Source organism: Microtus ochrogaster, chromosome 24, assembly GCF_000317375.1.
Source record: "Microtus ochrogaster isolate Prairie Vole_2 chromosome 24, MicOch1.0, whole genome shotgun sequence".
In the NCBI taxonomy this organism is placed as follows: Eukaryota; Metazoa; Chordata; class Mammalia; order Rodentia; family Cricetidae; genus Microtus; species Microtus ochrogaster.
Genome location: NC_022024.1, coordinates 11714489 through 11737613, shown reverse-complemented (window position 1 = coordinate 11737613; position 23125 = coordinate 11714489). Strand labels below are relative to the sequence as shown.

The window sequence follows — 23125 nt, the reverse complement described above, 5'->3', positions numbered from 1 at the left end:
GGAGGGAGAGAGTAGAAGAGAGGGGGAAGGAGAAGGGAGGAAGGGAGGGAAGGAGGGGAAGGGAGGGAGGGAGAAGGGAAGGAAAGAAGGAAGAAAAAGAAAGATAGACAGACAGACAGATCATCTGATCCCTGGCTTCTTTCTCCCATTCAAGCACTAATGGGAATGCCATTTGTAGACTTAATCAACATCAGAATCACCTAAGCAATGGGTCCACCCTAATACTCAAGACAAGACCCATTTAAGACATCCCCACAACTCAGAGCTCAGTGTTGAAGGCCAGTGCTTTCCATAGGATGCCATGCTAGGAATGCTATGCTGGAAATGTAAAGAGCTGTGTGATGTCAATGGCAGGGAGTAGCCCCATTGCACCTCTTCACCTTACCTTACCACTCACTGCCCTGGAGGAGGGTCAAAACTTACAAGGTACCCTGGGGAAGGCCCAGCAGTGGCATGGACTCAGATCACGTTGGTTCACAATTGCCCGGAATGGAATATAACAAAGGTTTATTTTTCTGGGGGATAAATTCACAGAAAGAGTAGTGATCCACAGTCCTCTGCGAGCACTGGGAACTGGAACCGAATCCAGCAACCAAGCTTTTCATCTGCATTTACAGTACATGAAGCCATGCCTAAAGTAGGCTGGCATCTTAAAAAGCTACTGGCTGAAGAAGTTCCCACAGCAGGTAGCAGCAGAGACTCTATATTCCCAAGCTCGTCTTCTCGAGGCACTAGATAATCGCCATTCTCCTGGCCCTTACCCTTGGACAGTGGTGACTGGCCTTCTTGCTCTGTCTTGATTTTTACACTTGCGGTTTCTCTGCCTGGAAATATCCTTGTCATTACACAGCCCTTTGTCAAATTCCTGCTAGTGTCCAGGTGAGGGGGTTTTCCTTATATCCCCCAACATAGTACGGAGTCCTAATAAAAATCGCCGGTCTTTAACCCTGTCCCCTCCCCATCCCCACTAAGCTTTGTGAAGTTCAGAAACAAGATTTATCTATCTTCCTGTGCTGTTTCCGTTTCCCGTCTTGTCCTACCCCCTTCGCTAACACATAGTAGGTACTCAGCAAATATGGCAGCTAAGAAGGGAATGAGGAGAAGCTAAGAAGAGTTTTCCAGTTGGCCATGCCTACAAAGTCAATGCCAGCCAGCCTGGATCAGTAGTCTCTAATCCCAGCCAATTTTTCTAATATTATAGTCTCGGGGAAAAAAAATGAGAACATCTCTACAGTAGCCCTCAAATAGATTTTTCACTTGCAGGTTCAGAAATAGATCTGCCCACTGGTGACCTCATTCAACGTTTTTCCCTCTCAGTAGACCGACCCGCCCATGTCAGTGAGGAGGGGAAGAGCCGGCTTCCTTGCCACAGCCAAGCCCTGCTCATGGCAGGCCCTTAGCAGCATGACTGAATGCTAATTGGCAGGCATTACATACGGAAGCTGGGAAGTAAGGTAGCCTGGTATTTAAGTGGCTTCTGGCTTCCTCATTACAAGCGGTGACTGAAAGCTCATTGATTCTGACATCTGGATGCTCGTCTGAAACCGTCAGGGGGAAACTTTTTCAGTTTGCTGTTCCTGAAGGTTGTAGCCAGCTGAAGCCTAGCCAGGGAAAATGCTAACGGTCCTTGGTCAGAGTGTGGAGGAGTTTACGATGTGACAGAATCAGGCACTAAAGTGCCTCCTAGCCTAGACTCTTCAGAATTAACAACTGCAAGGAATTTCCAACAGCGTCACCACCCAGACCGTCACTCCATGAATGATAGCATACAAGATCAGACGGATACAATACTATTTTCTCCTGGAGATGAATCTCTAAGATGTCCATCCACCCAATTCTGCTTCTCACAGCATCTATGGCTCTTTAAAAAGCGTATTATGAATACAGATGGGCTTCTCTTCATGCTCCATGAACTTGCAGGTTATTTAGTTTCACAAATCAAACGCTAGTTTTAGATTCACAGCGTTGCTTCTCAGACCCTAGATGCAACGCATGAGCCCCGTGGTAATATCTCTATAACACAGAAACTCTCAGAATATGGCTATGATTTTAAAGCAATCCCAGCATCTTTTTCCAAAAGACTTCACCGAACTCACTACACAACCAGCTACCTTAAAATGACTAAACTTTCCAGTGAACACACACACACATATGCACGCACACACGTACACACTCACAATACGCGTTCCCATCATTTTCCTACCAGATGCATGGATCAGCATCCCTTCTACAGATGTGCTTACTCTTCCTTGCACAGAAGACCTACTTAAGTGTGTGCTACGGGTTTGGAACTACCCAAGAACTGACTCGTAGCTTCAGCAATCTTGTGCTCCTTGAAGGAGAAGAAAACGGATGAGCCTATCCCCGGCCATCCATCCTTAGGCTTGCCCCAAAAATGTTCTGCATCAAATCACACATCCTCCCCAGATGGGATTTTAAAGGTCAGCTCTCCAATGCTCATATAAAAAATGAGGTTTTTACTGACTTACAAATGAGCTGTGGGCAACCACTACCTTAAGAGGGTCATTTTATTCTCATCCCTCCATTACTAAAAGCAACACCTTCCCCGACTCTAGGGCTAACAACCTTACACTTAACTCACTGATTTCTTTCCAAGCAAGACCAGGAATTCTAAAATATTGTCTATAAACTTGTGGTAGGGGTAAGTACTTTTAACAGGAAAAAGCAGTTCTCAGCTCCCGTTGCACTAAGCCTTCCACTTTATGCTTTTATTAATGAGGTCCTGTTTCCTTTCCAGTCACTAACAGCAACACCACCATCACTGTCTCTCACACTCACAGTTGGCACCAACCATTCGTATGTGGAAAGGGGTTGAAAAGCTGTACCCCATGGGTCTGAGTCCCTGTCACATGAGGAGCTACAGTAATTGAAACTCTAGACAGCATTCAAGCTCAGTTGAGCTTCCATCTCTAACGATAATCACCTCCAGTCACTGGCGCCTACACTCCACCGGACACAGCATTGAGCCCTTTACATCAAATCCTCAGCAGCCCTGAGAGGAAGGCACTGTGGACATGGGGGTCTGAGCATACTGACTTTAAAGTGAGAACTACAGTTCAAGGACAGCCTCCATATTAATTCTAGGAAAGTTATTTTACTATTCTTTGCCTTAGGGGCTTTATCTATAAAGAGAGAAAGAGAGGGGGGAAGACAGAGAGGGAGGGAGAGAGAGAGAGAGAAAGGGAGGTAGACAGAGAGGGAGAGAGAGGGGAAGAGAGAGGGAGAGAGGGAGGTGTGTGTGTGTGTGTGTGTGTGTGAGAGAGAGAGAGAGAGAGAGAGAGAGAGAGAGAGAACACAACATAAAAGAAACCTATAGAACTCTATTTCAATGCTATCGCCCCCCATTTTGATGATAGAGTACCTGAGACTTTAATTTGCAAACTTAGGAGACACTAAAGATGGATTATAAGCAGATGAACCTAACTCTATATGGTTTGCCTTATTCAGCAATGTTTTCTTTCTGTTCCCAACGTGACTGATTACTGTGGGACACTAGAATTGAGATTCTTGACAGTGGAGTGCACAGCACCAGAACAGATGAAGGTCTTCTAGCCTGCCCAGAGCCATCCTTCTATAGACGGCTCTGGGCTAGATACCCTCGCCGTCTTTGGGATCCCTAGATCAGCTGGGTATCACAAAACAGACCTGTTGGAAGCCAGTGAAAGGCACACACTATAAACCAGGCTTGAAAGAAACTAAATCACCCAGGTCTCAGTGAGGGGACACAGTGCCACAAAGAGTGTAGCTCAAGAGAACCAAGACTATGACAAATGAGGTCAGACCAGAAGTATAATGCATCATTTTTATAGTTCAAAAGTCCTATTGCAATAAAGTAAAGCATAGCATTAAACTATGGCAATATGTGCTTGCATGTGATTTCGATCCATTATTTTACAGCCACAAGATTAATTCCAGATCACTGAGAATTCATGAGACAATAAAGAATATCATGACTTGAGATATTTCTGGTCTTCCAACAAACGATTTTTGCCAGACTCTCTCTGGCTCTAGGATAGCTGATGTTTTATGGCTGCCTGGAATGACAATCCCTCCACCAGCCTTGCCTTTGCTCACCAGGTGGAGAAAAGAAAACAGGTGGATAAGCATGACGTTACAATTAACCTTCCCTAATGGGACAAGAGCATCTCAGTTCTAGCCAATTGTCCCACCACACAAAGGCGATCAGATTGCCATGAAGCTGCTCTTATTGGGAAATCTGGGAATCAAGTCATTTGTGTGATACTTCTGGTGGCTACATACAATTTGTTAATTTAAACAAGAAGCAAGTGTATGCGTATGAGCAAGAATAGCTACATACACACATACCAGAGAGAGAGAGAGAGAGAGAGAGAGAGAGAGAGAGAGAGAGAGAGAGAGAGAGAGAGATTATACTTTGGGTCTACTACAACGCTTCTATAAAGAATCCAGATCCAGTGCCCTTTGACCAATTATAGCCTTGACTTTTTCTTGAAAAAAATATGACTTATTAAATTTGAGAAAGGAAAAAGTAAGCAATCAAAAAGATGCCTTTGTAACAAATAGCTCAGCATTTAAGCATGTCTAAAGTAAATCATTTAAAGGTACCTCCCCTTGGTTCATTACGAAAGACTTTCTAAACCTTGCTGGCCGGGCATCAACACAGGACCCTTGTGTGCACGAGTGGAGATGAACCAAAGCCCATCCAGCACCAGAACAAAAACCTTGTTTGGCTCTCCTCCGGCAGCTTCTTCATCTAGTTTTATATTAAATTCAGTCCTCTTCCAGCCAAGCTGCAAACACCTGGACGGGGTTATCAGAAGCACGAGCTCGTGAAGAGGAGCAGACGAGATCGAAGACCCCAAATTTATTGCTGTGTTTGGTTATGGAGGGAGGGTCGCACTGGCTAGCAGCCTCGCTCCTAATCTGCCTGAGACTTTCCACCAGGAATTCATATTCCACGTGCTCTCTCTGGCACAAACAATATTTTCTCATTTCTTTTCCCCAAGCTGTTTCCTGTCTTTCTCTGTTTGCTCAGGGGAGGTGTGCTATTAAGTCCGAGGCAGCTCCTCCATCTCCAGGGAAAAGCTTGACGTCGTTCAGGCGAGGACCTCCTTCTATTATTTATAGATTTAAAAAAAAAAAAAAACTTTACATTGTAAAATAGCAGAACACCCCCCCCCCGTCTAAAACCCTTTTATGAAATAAACTAAACAGTCTGCATGTTCAGAAAGACAAAGCTGGGGTGCTGAAAGTTAGATTACCCCAAGGTCACACGCAAAAGTGGAAGCTCTCCAGGGGGCTTCCCCCGTGTGTGAGTGCTGGTACGGGCCACCTGGATGCCTAAGAGCACAGCGGTGTGAAATGGGCTAGCTGGCACTATTTTAACACGCACAACTGTGCCAAGCTGCTTCCCGGTGCATTAGCTCATCGATTTTATGGCATCTCTATGACATTAGATAGCAGTATTAGTCTCATTTTAAAGATGATGAAATTGGAACACGGCAGACGTTATGAACATTCTTCCCTTGGCTAGACGCTAGTCGTTGTCAGCCAGGCCCCGACTTGTAGGCTTCCATGTTCGTCGCTACATTATCCAGTTTTAGCAAGAAATTTCTTAGTTCGGGGTAGCCAGATTTCCCCCATTTCCAGAATCTAACAGACTCCTCTAGCCCACCGTCTCCCAGGCAACCTCAGCAAGAGTCCAACAGTATCAGGAAAACCAGAACCCCTCCTTAGTCCTCAGGATTCTCTTAGAAATTTTCTACATAGTGACCACCACCCTTCTGCTCCTTGGCTATAAAATCCCACTTCCCTTTGTTGTTTTAGAAGTGGGAGCCCAACTAACTCCTACTGCAAAGTCCATCACGGTGCTCCTATACTGGCTAGGATACCGATGAATCAAGTTTGTCTTCCCATTCTGTGGTAAGAATCATAAATAATATTTGCCTTGATGATACCCAGCCTGTCACTGACAAAGCCTGGATTTGGACACTAATGCCCGCACTCTGAATTGTCTACTACACCACACTGCCTCACTTGCTGGTTCCTAAGATACACGCAGGCTCAGGAAAGACAAAGTGTTCTCTCTGCTGTAAGGACCCCAGGTCCTCCCTTACCCACTACTAGAATAAGAATCTTGGGAAGAAGCACTATGGAGAAACCTGAGACCTCTAGCTACTGATAGACGCTGATGATTAGACTCAAAAAGAGAATAAGGTGGATGAAATCAGACAAAATGTCACTAATGGGAACATGACTGATGAAAGATTGACAAAATAAGTCCAGAAACCAGGTTTTCAAATAAGTATGTATCTGTTCATTTTTGTTTGAAAACAAAGAAAAAAGAGCAAAAATAAAACTCATCAGCCCTAGGTTATGGTCACAAAACCACATTGCAACTCAGTTGGGTAGAAAGCCACAAGGCCTGGCTTTCCAGAGTTTTCTCAGTTCTTCTGTAGATGTAGAAGCCAGGCTCTCTCTCTGGGCAGCACACATATTTGATAAATGGATGAACACCTCGTTACTCCTTCCTCCAGAGCCAGGAGTCGCTTCCATTAAGGTCTCATTTGATGTGGCAAAATGACTTTTCAGGAAAACGTGAGGGCTATATGCCAAAAATGCTAAGTGTGGCCATTGCCGCTGAGATATTACAAATGACCTGTATTTTCTTTCCTTCCCCCATCCATTTCAAAATTTTCTATAATGAGCGTGCAAGAAGCAGGAGAAACTATGGCTTTTGTAAAGACTTTTCAGGAGAGGAATCCCTAAGACAGCCGGCACCGGCGCCCCCTGCGCTGCTGAGAGAACGGTGTTTTTATGGCCATTGTAAAGGACAGACTCTCAGGCTCTGGGAAGAATAATGGTGCTCCACTTGTTGATAGATTCCTCCCAACCCTAACTGTATTTCTCCCTTACACCTCGTCTGGATTTAAGCTTTCAAATGGCAGCGTTCCCACCTTCGGTAAGACCTGTCCTAAAGTGGCAATCCACCCAGCAGAATTATTTCACAGATGGCCGTCCTCACAGAGAGAAGCATGCAAAGCGGCGGGCAAATGGTGGCGTTTCTAAGAAGCAAGCGACAAGAGTTTTAATCGCCGTGTGTTCAGCCTCGCGTCATGTCGTCGCGTTTCTTACCGTGGCCCCATTCATCGCCGTGTCTCATAACGTACAGTAATACATTTTACATCTCCTAAATGTACTCTTGAGTTTTTAATACCACAGTTCGGAAGAATGGCTTTGAAAATCCTTTTGACTCCTTTATTTGAAAACTACATTTGTGGAATGGGGTAATTAAATTCCTATAGTTTGATATAACATTACCTCCACTATTCTAGCTGATAAAAAGAAGAAAAAAAAATCCCAACCATCTTCTTTCCGCTTTTGCTGGGAATGGAATTACACCGCAGATATTTCTGTTACCGCAAGTTAAGAGCCTGGGAGCCTAGGCCATTGTAGTTAAACCAGAAACCTCTCTCCCCACCACATCTTCACGGAAATTAAAGTGACTACGAAAATCTCCTGGACTTGATGAATGCATTCAAAGTTTCTTTGAGAAGAAAAGGTAAGAAATCCTCAGTGTCAAGACTTCTAAACAGCAGTACAATGCAGAGAATTCTTCAGCCAACACCATACTTCCTAGCTGGGTTTCCTAGGCAATGATGAGGGAACTGGGGCTGTGCCCAAGCAGGGTACCACTGACATCATGGTCCCCAAGACAAGGGTCAGTTATCTCCTTTGTTCTTTGCCCCACACCAAGTGATGGAACGATATGCCTTCGGAGGCATAAGGAGGTAAGGGAATTTGTGCCTAACCTGAGGATAAGCTGCCGCTTGAGCCCACTGTGAAAACCTTAAAGGTAGGTCCTCTCCTCACCATTGTGTCTACCGCCCTTAAGGCTCAGAAATCAATATTTCATATTGATCATTTGAATTTCAAAATCTGACCCCAATGCTTATGCGCATTAATAAATTTGTATGACTTCGTCTTGCTAATCTCTGACGGAGAAGACTCCAATATTGAGCCTTCAAAGGAAAAGATGAAGGTGGGGATAGAAAATTCCATCCTTAGTTAGGGATTTAGCTCGCAGGGGGGAGAGCTCTTGCATGGCGAGGGCAAGGTCCTAGGTTAAATCCCCAGCACCAGGGGAAAGGAAGTTAGATGGGGTGGATTTCTTCAGGCTACCTGCCAGACATCCCAAATATCCTCTTCAGCAAAGTCTATGGAACACTGTGGGGGGGCGCTGGTGACTGTGGGGTAGTGTGGGGACAATTTGATATTAGTATAGAACAAGTAGATCCGGTGTTCTCTCGGTGCTCTGGGAATAATGTTACCACAGTAGCTTTGTTTTTATGAGTTCCCAAATTTCTAAACCAGGTGTTCTGTGTTTGCTTTCTCTTCTCATCTGTTATATGATAGCTCTCGGAGGCCCCTGGGATACAGCTATAAATGACCAAGACAGATTTGAGTTGCTAAAGTGTACAACTATTTCACACCACAGACAGATTTGTTCCCGAACAAGGTGGGTAATGCAGGGCTCTCGTAATATGAATCAATGACAAACGCCTCATAATCGCAACAACACAAAGGCATAGAACAAAACAGCCTTGGCCGTAATATTAAACGTTCTCATAAGAGAATTAGTCCGAAGAAAGCATGGCCTCAGGCAGCTGGACAGAAAGAGAGATGATGAGAGACGGCAATAAAAACCAGGAAGACAAGTTAAAGAATTAAAGCATTGCTCGCAAGATGACTCTCCTTTTCTATCTGCACAGCAGATAGAAAAGTGAGTGTAATGAGTTGGAATAGATATTATTAACTTTTAATTAAGTTCCTTGGTAATAACATACAAACTGATCGTCCACCCAAACATCTCAATTAACGATGTTGAACAGCACGTTCCTCCTTCCAGCTCTCGGCCAGCTTTGGAGTAAATGACTCCAACAGCTGAACCGGTGAAAAGAGTCTATGCAGAATAAATAAGCCTGGGGCTTATTTGGGCTTTCCATAAAGATACTAAAGCGGTCATTTTTAATGCCATCCATGCTCAGGAAGAACGACCCCTGGACACACGTCTTCTAGCATTGAAAGCATCTCCACCCACAGTCAGGTATATGAAGAAAAGGGAGCTTAAGAAACAAGCAGGCATGCTCGGCAAATAGGAAATAACAGTAAGACCTTTGTCAACTAAGACCAGCCTTATAATTACACTTCTAATGTGAACTAGACTTGGTTCTCAGCTTAAGACCAATTATACATTTCAGTGCTGCTCTCAACAGAAGGAAGTACAGGCTAGACACGGAAATTCAGACACAATTTGATGATGGTCATCAAAGCTCCAGACAGCACAAAACTATCTCAGAAACAAACTTTTTGTTTGATAAGTTAAGTACAAACAGAACTCGGTATGGCTAATATCAGGTAATTCTACGAGGGAAAAAAAAAACAACTTAGTTGGTCAGAATGCTGTGCTTAGAGTGAATTCTGCCATTTCAGAAGATAGTCTGGACTTTTATCTGCTAAAACTGTGCTTCTTAGAATATCAGTAGAGTGGAATGCCAGCATGTAAAGGGGATTGCTGTTTAATGTCTGTTCTCCATTCTCAAGCTCGGTTTTTTTTCACACTGACTTTTTCAAAATGGACCCTCATCTGTCAATGTCAAACAAGTTTGTTAGCCGAAATATCTTCCTAAACTAACAAAACAACACCCACTGTTAAATTAGCAGTTTAAGTTAAAACCAGTGGCACCTCGCAATGAAGGAAATGTGGCAAACATAATTAACTTTTTATCACTTGCGGAAGCTCACCTTGCATATAATCTTATCAAAGGTTCTAAAAAGCCCTATAATTTTTAAATATTTATTTATTATGTATACAATATTCTGTCTATGTGTCTGCCTGCAGGCCAGAAGAGGGCACCAGACCCCATTACAGATGGTTGTGAACCACCATGTGGTTGCTGGGAATTGAACTCAGGACTTTTGGAAGAGCAGCCAATGCTCTTAAACTCTGAGCCATCTCTCCAGCTCCCAAAAGCCCTATAATTTAAAGCAAAGTTTTCTGTTCACTTAGTGTTTCCCAAACTCTGCCCATAGATGTTTCTTTCTCACGAGGCTCACACTCTGGGGACATATACTGGGAAGAGTTTATCCCTCCATTGTCCTTGGCTACAACTCTCCTCTCAGCAGCATTATGGGGCAAAGGAATAAAACCCCTTCCATCAGAAAGGGAAGGTAAACATGTTTCAGGGTCAGCAGACCTGAATGGATGACCTAAAACCCTCTATAGATGGAAAATGCCAACCGGGCCAGAGGCCAATTCATTCCACTTAGGAAACATCTGTGCTCATATTGATTGTGTCTCCTACAGATGTTGAGCCACTTAGTCCGTCGCAAATGCCTTTATAATGTGAGGAACGAACTGTCAGAAGAAGCCTTCTGTGTCATAGGATGGAGTGCACATTTGCTGACAGATTCCCTCCTGTATGCTCTGACTCTGGACGGAAGGGACATCTGTGTACTTCTAGATCTGGTTCTTAGGTTTCCTTGATCAGTCCATTTTTGCTTGTGCATCACTGTGCAGATGAGTAGTAATTGGTCTCACAGACTGAAGAAGAGTTGTGGTACACAACGGAACCAGCACACGGCTGGGTCCATTTTCACGCTGTGCGGCAGGAAGTTTTATAACAAAGAGGTTATCCTATCGTACTGATGTTTCAATAGAAAGGATTCTAGATACACAAACGAGGCTGAAAGATCACTGTGTGGCTTTGGAAAGTCATGCTGGGGCACTGTCTAACTAACCTACCTTTTCTTCAAGGCCACTTGTTTCTTCTGCTGCCAGACTGAAGGCTACTGTCTTCAACTGGACAGGTCTGAAAAACTGGACAGGAAGATAGACCTCTGGGCATACTTAGGAAAGATTATCTAGATTACAGTTAGCATCTGAGAAAGTCTATAAGGGATTAGCTTCTTTACATTAATTGATGTGGGAAGGCCCATCTAAACTGTGGGCTGGACTGGTCCCTGGGCAGAACAGCCTGAGCTGGAAAAAGACAAGTGGGCATTCGCATAGACGCATGGGCACTGGCGTACATGCGTGGACACTGGCACACACGCCAGTGTGTGAGACTGGCTGTCTCAGCCTCCTGCTGCTTTGACTTCCCTCCATGAAGGACTGTACCCTTGACTTGTGAACCAAAATAAACACTTTCTCACTTCCATTTTTTTTTGTCATGGTTTACAACCATTTGAAGTTATAATTCAGGGTCTGTGAAAGATGAATCTTACGTGATCCCGCCCCTTAAACATAGTGAAGTCTAGTGTAAAATCTCACTTCCGAAACAAAGACAGACCACTTTGATTCTACAGCTCTGTTTCTATTTATAGATGTGGTTCATTAACAATGGACATTTAGTTTTAATTTTCCATCTACAGGCCTTTAGGTATAATATATTTTTCTCCAGTTCTCCACAGACTCTACGGGCTCTTATTAGTTTATATAAGGCTGGTTCATACCTATCTGTTTGCTACCTATCTGGCCACCGAAGGCATTTAAGTTTACAAACCCGAGGTACACACGAATGTATTAAATCCACCATAACCAGCAAGAAGAAGTACTTTATCTCAAAATTATAACACATGCCATGTAGCCCTTGTTGGAAATATTTTTACCTATCTGTCATGCACAGACCCAGGACAGCTATGAGGAGTAACACTCTAGCGGCCAAAACTAATAGCCTTATTCATTACCGACCGGAGGGCAAATTATTTACATGTATAACAATGCATTTGAAACCCATTTTCCAAGCATCATCATCAATTTCTTTCGATACAAAAAAGGTTCATTTAAACAGTTCTCGGGGCATAGAAACCATTGCCCACAGGAAGCCGCAGAGATAGCTTCATTCTCAAAATGGAGCATCATTAACTTATCAAAATAAATGCCAGGCAGAGACACAGCAAGGGAATACAGTATCTACAGGCAGTGCAGCCTGAACCCCTCTGTAAAACAGCCCCGCATGTCCAAAAGCAGCCTGAGACTAAACCAAGTTTGGCAGTGGCAATTAGCCTGAGTGGATGGTGCTTTTCCCCTTAGACAGATTTGTTGACAGTGCATCCCATAAAGTTATTAAGTGTCTCCTTTCGTGAGTCATAATTATGTGTTTATATGTGCTTAGATTCACTATAAACAAGGAAAAGCGGGCACTGTATACACAGAAGCATTAATAATATAAACCTCACCTAGAGGACAGGAATAATAATACAGTCTATCTCGTGGTCTATGTAAACGGCAATGGCGGTAGTTTGCCGTCTGTCCCCTCTGCGATTTTTCTCGTTTGGTCCCTCTTTTTTTTCCTTTTTTTGGGGGGGGAGGGGACAGGGTTTCTCCGTAGCTTTTTGGTTCCTGTCCTGGAACTAGCTCTTGTAGACCAGACTGGCCTCGAACTCACAGAGATCTACCTGCCTCTGCCTCCCAAGTTCTGGGATTAAAGGTGTGCGCCACCACCGCCCGGCCCTCGTTCGGTCCCTCTTATCCCTCATCTTTACCTACTATTTCTTCAGGAGATCTGATGCCGAAGAGTTTGTGAAATGGACTCATAACGGCTCCCTTTCTCATCAGATGTAGCCAGCCACAACTCGCCCCAGCCACCGGACTTCTTGCCCCTGCCGGTGAGACTTGAACTCTTAAGCTCTCCGTCTTTACAAATGAAGTCAATCAATTTACCTCCTAGCTTCAGTGTGTGGCTCGGAAAGTCATTAATATGCATGTTAGCCAGCAGGCTGTTTATGCGTTGTATACTTTGAAACGGCCTGGTTGGATTCCGTGTTGTCTTCCAAGACCACTTTCCCGTCTTTCCCCACTCAAGTCTGTTTTTCACTGAGAGACGGGCCATAGCTCTGGGTGTCAATGGCAATTGTACTACCCAGCTCAGAGAAGTCGCCACTTTATCACAGTGTGAGCATCCCTCTCCACATTCTCCATGCTACCCAGAAAATTCTTTCCAGAATCGTCTTTGGCTTGCCACACTTCAAAGTAAGCAACCAGTTTAGGAAATTGGAAAGAATTGGAACTGCAAGGCTTGTAAGAAACTGAAAGTCAGAGGGAGTTATGTTGGGAGGTCAGGCAATGTGGATTAAAGAGAAGCGAGGAAACCAAGCAAAGCAGGGGGATCACTGCACACACTCATACACACACTCGAACACACGCACACACTCGCACACGCACACATACACACACGTCTCTACTATATTGACAGAAATGCAAAACGTTTTGCATTCAAGTCTTTTGTAAGCTTACATTCTGCTTTTAACAGGTCAAAACTACTGCAAGATTGCAAGCAGGCTGCCCTTCTCGGTGGGCGGTTAATCCCCTTTCACCTGGCACAAGTTATTCCATAGTTGGAAAACACTGTCTTTTCTAGATTCTGCCCTCAATTACAAATCCTAGTCTCAAACACCATACTGGTTAATTTTATGTCAAAAACTAGAGTCCCCTGGGAAGAAGAAGGCTCAGTTAAGGAACTGCTTCCATGACGCTGGCACCTGGGCATGTTCAGGGGCTATTTTCTTGATTGATGATTGATGTGGGCGGCCCAGCCCATTGTGAAAGGGTGCTATTCCTGGGCAGGTGGTCCTGGTAGTATAGGCAAACTGACAAGCCCGTGGGAAGTCCGCCAGCGAGCAGCATTTCTCTACAGTTCCTGCCCTGACTTCCCTCAACAACGGACTATGACAAGGAAATGCAAGGCGAGGAAAACCTTTCTGCTTTTGTTCAGTATGGTTTATCACAGAAACCTAGCTGCAAACTAGGTGCAGTTCAGGGAAAAGACAATGAAGGGGGCTAAAAAAGAGGGAGCAAGAAAAAGACAGAGGAATATGAAAAATGGCCTAATAAACTCTACCAGTTACAAGTGTTTTAACGTATAGAGCAAAGACAGCCAAGGATATTAGGAGCATAATAAGAAATTTTCTTATCAAAAAAATTCTTCCTGCCCTTGTAACAAAGGGCATTATAGATATTATATATTCCCCCTAAAAAATAGAAAAGTAGAAGCAAAGAATAATGCCCCCCGAAGCTACCCATACCCTAATCTGATCCTCAGAACCTGGGAACATGTGCCTCTTCTAGATGTTATTAGATGTAGGGCTTTTTAAAAACAGGGTAGTCCTGGCTGCCCTAAAACTCCTTCTATAGACCAGGCTGGCCTTGAACTCAGAGATCTGCCTGCCTCTGCTTCCTAGGTGACGAGATTAAAAGTCTTAGTCCTGGTCCTGAGATGGAAAGATTATCACAAATGAAAAAGCAGAGCTACTTCTACTTTTTCATGTATTTCATGGTTCCTACCTCTCTAATGCAAAGAAAGAGAGGATACACTGAAAGAACTTGCTGGGGTTTTGTTTTGTTTTGTTTTCAAAAAAAATTAAGAGAAGGTTGGGGAAGACATCTCAATCAGTGGAGTGCTTCTCTTAGAAGCACAATGATCTGAATTCATTTCCAGAACCTATGTTTAAAGAAAAATAGAGAATAAATAGTTAATAAAAAATAAATAAGTAATAAAATAAATTTAAAATAGAGGAATAAAGTAATAAAAATAAATTAAAGTAATAAATAAAAATTAAAATATTTTTTTTAAAATAAGTACTAAAAGGTCTGGGCGTGGTAGTACTTGCTTGCAATCCCATTGCTAGGAAGGCAGAAATGGGCAGACCCTGGCTAACTACTTGCCGAGAGATCAGGCCAGTGTGGAAAGAGCCTGTTTCAGAAAAGATGGGCAGTGCCTGAGGCACAACACTTGAGGCTGTACTCTGGGTCTCTGCGCACACATACAGACATACATGAATGCACGCATGCATGTGCACGCACACATACATATACACAAGAAAATGTATTTCCACTTTTTATATGTGTGTATGCGTACTGTATGCATATGTGTGGGTAAGTGCACCTACTTGGAGGTTGGTGGCCAACAGTAAGCATTTTCCTCTATTGTTTTCTACCTTAGGTTTTGGGACAAGGGCCCTCACTGAACCCAGACCTTACTGACTGGCTAGGTTTGCTGGCCAGCAAGATTCAGGGATCCACCTCCCACGACGACCACCACCACCAAGCTGGGATTACAGTACATGCCATCATATTTAATAGCTGGGTGCTGAGGATTTGAACTCGGGTCCTCAAGCTTGCATAGCAAGCACTTTACCCAATGAGCCATTTCCCAGGCGAGAAAAATTATTTCTTGTTGGGAGTAAAGAGCATTCTTTCAATATATAACTGTGGCAAACGCACTCAATTGAAGGCTGCCTCTCCATACCAGGTAGCTATACTCATTTAAGCTTTCTGTCCCTGCAGGCTGGTGAGTCTCTAAGCATCTTTCTATTCTAGACTCTGAACTCATGAAAAAGTAAGGTGTGTAAGCTTTCTAGATTTGACTCTTTAACATCTTAAATACAACATCCAACCCTCCCTTTCCTCCTGCATCACTTGTCTGGGGAAGACCCTCCCTGATATCATAACATCGAGTTAGTCTTTTCTGGGTTTCTACTTAGAATAACTGCTGAGCCTGAGTTTCTTACTGCTGTCTCAAATCATATCTGATTATAACCATATCAACTTGCCAAAGAAATAACTCTAGCTGCAGTTTCTACTCTGCCACAAATGCACACCTTTTACTATGACAAATATTTCCACAGGATTCAGTAAACTACAGCTATAGGTCAAATCTAGCCCAGTTCTGGCTTTTATGAATAAAGTTTTATTGGAATACACACGTAAGCATTCATTCATATATTCTCTATGGCTATTTTTGTTTCAGAGCAGCTGAACTAATTTTGTCACAGCTCTCAACCCTAAAATACTGTCTAACCCTTTATATCGCATCTAGCCGACCTCTATATAGGAAGATTAAAATACATATTTTAGTAGTTAACAAACCAAGAGTTCATTATCTTTTGCAAAACGAGAACATAGCTAGAGTGAAATTACGCTCTCCGCAGAACATTGCCTAGGCTTCCCAGTTACTGGCCATGGGCTTTATTTCACCATACAACTAAGCACCGAGCAGACTTTGCAGTTGAAAATGAACTCACCGTGGCTAGCTTCTGCACGTCCTCATCGGATGCTCCCAGGGACGCTAAGCCTATTTCTTGTGAAAACTGAGCAAATTTTGGATCTGCAAGCAGTGGAACGTGTCCCAAGAGTTCATGGCATGTATCTCTGTAAGGGAAAAAAAAAATCTTGAAGTCGTGTCACACAAGAAGCTTTAAACTACCGTAACCTGTAGAACAAGACTTGAAATCCTAAACAGAATCGTAGTCTATAAATGATTACCATTAATCATACTTGAAAGGCAGACGCAGCCTATGATTAATGACACTGACGTTGGATGATAAATCATACATTCATTCGTAGTGAGGGCCTGAGAGTGTGGAGAGAAGACACGTGCCCGTGAGAGCAGGTGCTTGTGCGCCCGTGGAGGCCAGCGACCATCCCAGGTGTCATTCCTTAGGTGCCAGGTACCATTATTTTCTCTTCTGAAACAGAGTCTTCTGTTGGCCTGGAACTCACCTAGTAGACTCTTTGCCTAGACAGTGAGCCCCGGATCCAGCTGTCTCCGCCTCCTTTCCTCTGGAATTTGACTTTTTTCTTACATGGATTCTGAGCTCAAACTTAGGTTCTCAGGCTTGAGAGCCAAGCGTTTTACCAACTGAGCCATTTCTTCAGGCTGAGGTATAATCATTTTAATGAAGCCCTTACTTTGGGGGAGATGGCCCTGCCATGTGGCCAGTGGAGGCCTGGAACCTGTACTCTTCCCAGATCTGCTTTCCCGGGTGAGAAGCCTACCCAAACAGGCGTGAGCTACCACTTTGGGGAGCCATTTCTGTTCCTGAGACCATGGTGTTTGTTTTACATTTGATACTCCAGACAGCCTTAGCAAACAGAACTTCTCAGTTCTCAGTGCAAGATCCTGCAGGTCACGATGGACAAGCTCCTAAGATCACTCACCATTTGGCCACCACGTTATAAACAAAGTTTGACTGAAACGCAGCTGGGCCCGTTTATACACGTATTGCCCGCAGCTGTCATTTTTGTCAACAACGGCAGAATCAAATAGCTGTAACTGAGATCCCAGTTCCGCGAATCCTGAAATAATTGCGAGCTGACCCCCTTGATAGAGAAAGCTTGCTGGTTTTCAGCATAGGTAGCAATAAACTAAATGAAATTGAGGCCAAAGGATGCCTTTGAAATTGAGTCCTTGTGTGACCAGAGCAGCCTAACTTGGTAGAGAGTGACCGAAAGCCTCATTTGGGAGTAGAGTCTTGTAACAAATAGCCGAGTCTTAGCCAATTCCAGCAGCTCAGCTTCAATCACAGGTGGCTAGCTGATTCAAATAAGGCAATCACCCAGGTATCATCAGTTAAACTGTCCCTGCGGGTCACTTTCATTTTGTGCCCATAATTGGTCTCTGACCACCTTGCAGCCTTGGCCTCACTGGGGCTTTAAAGCCCAATTCAGAAATCACATATAAGAGCCATTAAGCAGGTGTGTGAGAGAGGGGATGTGTGTGCGTGTGTATTACTTGTAACTGAACTAATTGTAGTTTTTAGACTAAATCTGTCGTCTTTTGACAATAGTGCTAAAGCCAAAATTTGGGTTTGACTTGTTAGGATTTTGAAAGCCTTGTGCTCCTCCTTAAATTCTTGTGTGCCCTTGTGAGCCTTCACGGGGTACTAAGAAACACCAGAGGCTGTCACCAAAGTCACAGGGAGATTTGATCTGTGGGCACGTGCTCAGTTCCTTTGAGAAAGAGCCTTAGAAGACCCTCCCAGTTTCCAGAGCTGGACATAAACCTGGAAATAGCAAAAGCCTGCCATATTCTCATTTGCTTGAGCTTCCCATTTGGAGCTGGGTAAGAGGGCAAGGGATGGGTATGTGTCATAACTGAATAAGGCAGTTGCCCTCCTAAGTCATTGTCATGAATTATAACCTGTGTTTGAGAGCAGGGTACACTGAAATTAGCTTTCCCATGACTCTCTCACCATGGCTCGAGAGGCAGAAAGATTTATGCTCATGATAAAAAAAAAAGAGTGCCTATATAGTAACTGAACGATATTTCTGAATTCACCTATGCCGAAATGTATCACTTCATAGATGCTGTGAAACCAAAGTCTGGTGCTACTGCCATTATTACAGGAACAGAGTTGGGGGAATACAATGAATCGTGGTAAATGGTATGAGTTTGATACCCACGTAAAACAAATGATATCACTCAAGCAACTTTAAGCTCACAACTCAAATCACATGGCTAAGACCGCCATAGACAGACCAGGTTGAGTGTTTATATGTATGTAGTAACCCCGCCCCTTTGTTCAGTGGGATGCGATGCACGACCTGTCTGTCCAACTAAACACATTAAATTTCAGAGGTGCTGTAACTTCTCCAGCTTTTGTGTGTCCTTGGGTCTGTTTTTCCTCATTCCCTTGATGCCACAATCCCTGGAGCTATGCAAGGATGAGGCAGGAAAGAATACACTGAGAAGGCTGGGGATGTGGGCCAGTGGTTAAGGCCCTTGCTAAACAAGCATAAGAACTTGAGTTTGGATCCCCAGTGCCCGGGTAAAAAGCATGGCATTTGTAACCCCAGAGCCCGAGGGATGGAGACAAGCTAGTCAGAACAGTAAGCTCTACAAGTTCAATAAGAGACCCTGTCCCCAAAAGTCAGGGGGAGGGTGACAGAAGAAAACACCCTACATCAACTCCTGGCCTCCAACACACATGCACACACTCACACACATGTGCATACACACATGTACACATAGATGCATGTACACAAGAAAGTGTACTGAAACTTTATGAACTGGATACAGTGCTTAAAGTTTCATGTCATGTGAACGATTTAATCTTCCCTCGCAATGAAGCTTTATTATGATGACCTTTTGATCAGTGGGGAAACTAAAATTGTGTAAACTTAATATTCTCCATGGTTCTGCCTTTAGTAAAAGACTTTGGACGAGACTTGAAATTCTTCTGGTTCAACGTTGCATTCTTTCTGCTCTCTGCCAGTTTAATTTATAGATACAGTATAAATGAGGAGGAGGCCATGTCTCAGAGCATAAGCCAGCATAACCAACATAGTTAGCATAAGGAAAGCAGTAGTTAGCAGGAACTGAGTCTCCTTTTCCTCCACTTCTAGCCCCATGCTTCCAAATCACTTGAGAGGCCTTTTTAAAATACCAAGCATCTAGACTCCACTCATGACCAGTTCAATCAGGCTTCCTGGGATTGACCGGGAAATCATTTTTTAAAGCTCCCCAGGTAAAACGAGCCACAGCCAGAGCCGAGACCCATTCTCACGGCTAATGGCACCGGACTCTCTCCCCAGCGGGCTGACAAAGAAATAGTGTTGAAATTTTAAGCTGAAGGTGCTTCTATGATTTGAGGAAACTAAGCAGCTGTCCACTGAAGTTGCATCGTAATCCTGGAGAATAATGGAAAAGCCATGACTGAAGAACAGGAAGCTAATTCCGCCTCCACCTGCTGTCAACTCGGACGCACGCCTCACGTTTCCATGCTGGGAGAACTCTGATCTCATTCCTGGGGTCTCCATCAAGGCTAGAATTAAGGTCAAGCGGCCTGCCCTGGAAAACTCTGGGCACTCCCATAGTAGCCTTTGCGATAAATACTAAAGCTCCCCTTTTGGTCTTGGAAGGAATGCAGCAACAAGAACTCCACATCAGACCAGATATCTAGCACCTAGAAAGAAAATATTGAGACTGTATTAGCCTAGTATCAGTAAAATATTAGCCTAGTATCAGTAAAATCATGGGAGCAGAAAGGAGACTAACAATTCGTGAATGCTGTACGGAGCCAAGCATGGGGCTGGGGGCCTTACACTGTAACAGAATAAGCTGTAACTACAGTAGCGGTTGATTCTTAGAATAATGTCAAATAAACCTAAAAGCCTGATTTATTGTAACTTATTGGAAATTTAAAAGCCTTACATAGAAGGACAGTCCCTCATGGAAGACTGTAAGAACAGAGACCTAAAAGTCGCTTCAAAGTAAAAGTCAGCAGCTACAAAGGGGGAAAAAAAAGCACAAGATGGCCAAGAACACAAAGGAATCAATTCTCAGTGGAAAGGGCTGTGGCTTGTATTTTAAATTAAGGTGTCATTATCAGAAGCCAGTAATACACTAACCAACTTAAAAATCTCCACGATCCTCACAATAACATGATAGGCACACTGTACATAGGGTAAAAGAAATTATGGATCTGGAAGAAGCAAGTCATAAAGTGTAACAGAGGGAGTTATATTGTCCCATTAAAGATGAACGCCTGAAGCAAGATGTCTAACAGAATCCTTAGCAGAACGTTAGGGATGGCCTTCGCTCTGTTATGGGTAGAGATGATTGTGTCATAGGTCACTACTTTGTGCTCTCTGCTCAATTTTGACTCCATGCAGGAGTCCTGAAAAAGATTCCTGAAGAAAATCTGGATGCAGAATACATAACAGCCTTACTTCTCATGGACCAATGCTACCAGGTCCCGTATTTCAAGGCCAAGAGTGAGGTTACTCTCTTTGGGGCTGGTGGGACATTGAAATAAACACTGTACTCTTTTGTCTCCCCCCGCCTTTAAGAAAGGCAGATAAAGAAGGAAGTGCCCATAAACACGGAAACCAATGAGCAAAGAAAGACTTTCAACATTTCTGATAAACATACACACACACACACACACACACACACACACACACACACACACACACACACACACTATAGGCTGGAGAGATGGCTCTGCAATTAAGAGCATTTGTTACTCTTGCAAAGGATCTCGGTTCAATTCCCAGCACCCACACGGCAACTCATAGCCATCTGTAACGCCACTTCGAGGGCATCTTCTCGCCTCTGTGAGCACCAGAAATGCACGCTGCGCCCATGAAGACGACAGGCATGCTGCACACATGTAGACATGCAGAAAAAACTCTCAAACACAGGAAATAAACAAATCTGAAACCATTTCTAAAGAACCCACGAACTATGAAACGGCGCATTTCCTTTTGTTTCTCTCTGACAGACACGGAGCTGAAGCTGAGCGCCCGCAGTTTGAGGGAGTCTGAGAGGTGCCGGGGTGCAGCCCACGAGAGGAGCCTCCTCGCCAGCCTTCCTGCCAGCCGAGGCCTGTGGGACCGAAGCCGGGCCTCTTCACCCTGTTTTGCTGCTGCTATGCCCTGCCTGTAAGCCAGACCATGGCCCCTGTGGCCGTTGACTTCTCCAGAGCTGGACTCTGTGGTAACTAATGGACGGGCTCCCATCGGGAGCCGACAACTACTGCTTCATCTCATCTTATCTCTCCTCAAAGATCCAATTATTTGGTCATAATTGCGCCTGCCAGCACAGGCTGCCTCCAATCTCCACATCAGCAAACTTTCCTTTTTTTCTCTCTCTCTATTCCCTTTGATGCATTTTCTCCTGAATAATGCTTTTCAGAGTCCTTCACACAAAAGTGCTCTGTCCCTGGCAAACGTAGGACCTTTTCAAAACTGTTAGCACTGTAAAACATCATGTCTCTTTAAAAAAAAAAAAAAAAAAGGCCGGCACTGCTATCCACACTAGACTTTTACTGCTCTAAATTGGAATCTTCTCTGATAAGCCCAGTGAGGAGGATTCTAAGGCACTGAGATAGGCCCACAAAAGGGCCCGGGCAAAGTGTCTCCCAGGGAATTCTTAAATCATCCTAAGAAAGCTGTGATCGTGTTGCCGCAGGGAAATAAGGGTCCTGGTTGTTAAGTTCAAATTCAAAATGAGTCTGGCATTTTTCTCCTCTTATCGGTTCCCAAAGCTGACTCCTCTTGCTCAGTGTTGAACAACCGCCTTTTATTTTCGCCATAAATTAAAGCCTTTGAGAGGTGGTTGAGTGAGCGTGTGGCATTTGCTCCCCAACCCGAATCAGCGTGTCCCGTCTTTTGTGGCGTTTTTCTCCACAGGTTTTGTTTGTTCTATTTGACAGAAGCCAACACAGTCACTAAATCATAAAAAAAGAAGATAAGAGGGTGGCGTGGAAGTTGGCCTTGATGAAAAGAAGCAGAGAGTGAGCCAGGAGCCAGAATCGAGTATTTCTTCAGCTTCCACACGACATTTGGTGGGGCAAGCAAGTACCATGGCAGAACACATCGGGTGCCGAACAAGCAGACGGCAAGCCAGTTGCTTTGTTTTCATGGCAGAAGGATGATAACGGGAACTAATTTGGTACTGAGGCAATTTGTTTGTTCTCGGGGCTTGCTTGGGAGCCATAGAGTTTCTTTAGTTTAGAGTTAGAACAGCAGACCGTAAGTCAGATTTGGTGGCACACTCCTAGAGCCCAGCACTTGGGAAATAGAAGCAGGAAATCAGAAGTTCAAGACCAGCCTCTGCTAGAAAGCAAGTTCAAGACTAGCTTTGGGCTACATGTGACTGTCCGAAGAAGCCAAAAAATAAGATAAAATAAGCCCCACGTGAGCTTTTTGGCAGCTCTTATGATCATCTCCTCTGTATCCCCATATATACACAAAAACACGGCCCTCGTTCTGCAAAGTCGCCCACTCACATGCCGCCTGGGAAGAAACCTTTACTTCCTTCCTCAAGGAATCACACAGGAGTCTAATAATCCCATTCTTCATGATATTCTTTTGAAGCGGAGGATATTATAGGTGTGGGGGGCGTCTCTGTGCTTGCACACGTGTATAGGTCTGTGTGTGTGTGCACACGCATGCATGTGTGTGCATGCATGCATATGTAGATCTGTATGTGCGTCTTTGTGTAGGTCTCTCTGAGTGCACACATGTGCATGTCCATCTCTGTGTGTCTCTGTGTCTCTCTCTGTTGTGTCTGTCTGTGTCTGTGTGTATCATATGTGTATGTGTCTGTGTGTGTGTCTGTGTGTATCATCTGTGCAAGTGTGTGCTTGTCTGTGTGCCTCTCTCTGTTGTGTCTGTGTGTGTATCTGTATCTATCATCTGTGTGTGTGTGCGTGTGTGTGTGTCTGTCTGTCTGTCTGTGTGTGTATCTATGTGTATCATGTGTTTGGGTGGTACATGTGTTCACGCACATGCACAGAGGCCCAAGGGGGACATCTGTTCCCATGCTCTGTCACCCTC

The 23125-nt window shown here is 44.1% G+C and overlaps 1 protein-coding gene across 2 annotated transcripts in view; it reads right to left on the bottom strand.

Annotated features, from left to right (window-relative positions):
- The window catches only part of Tph2 (tryptophan hydroxylase 2), a 101531-nt gene that overhangs the window by 20424 nt on the left and 57982 nt on the right, over positions 1–23125 (bottom strand). For both annotated transcript variants that reach the window (XM_005358057.2, XM_005358056.3), the window contains exon 8: positions 16084–16210. In XM_005358057.2, the coding sequence (XP_005358114.1) occupies positions 16084–16210 (127 nt within the window). The remainder of the gene's footprint in view (positions 1–16083; positions 16211–23125) is intronic.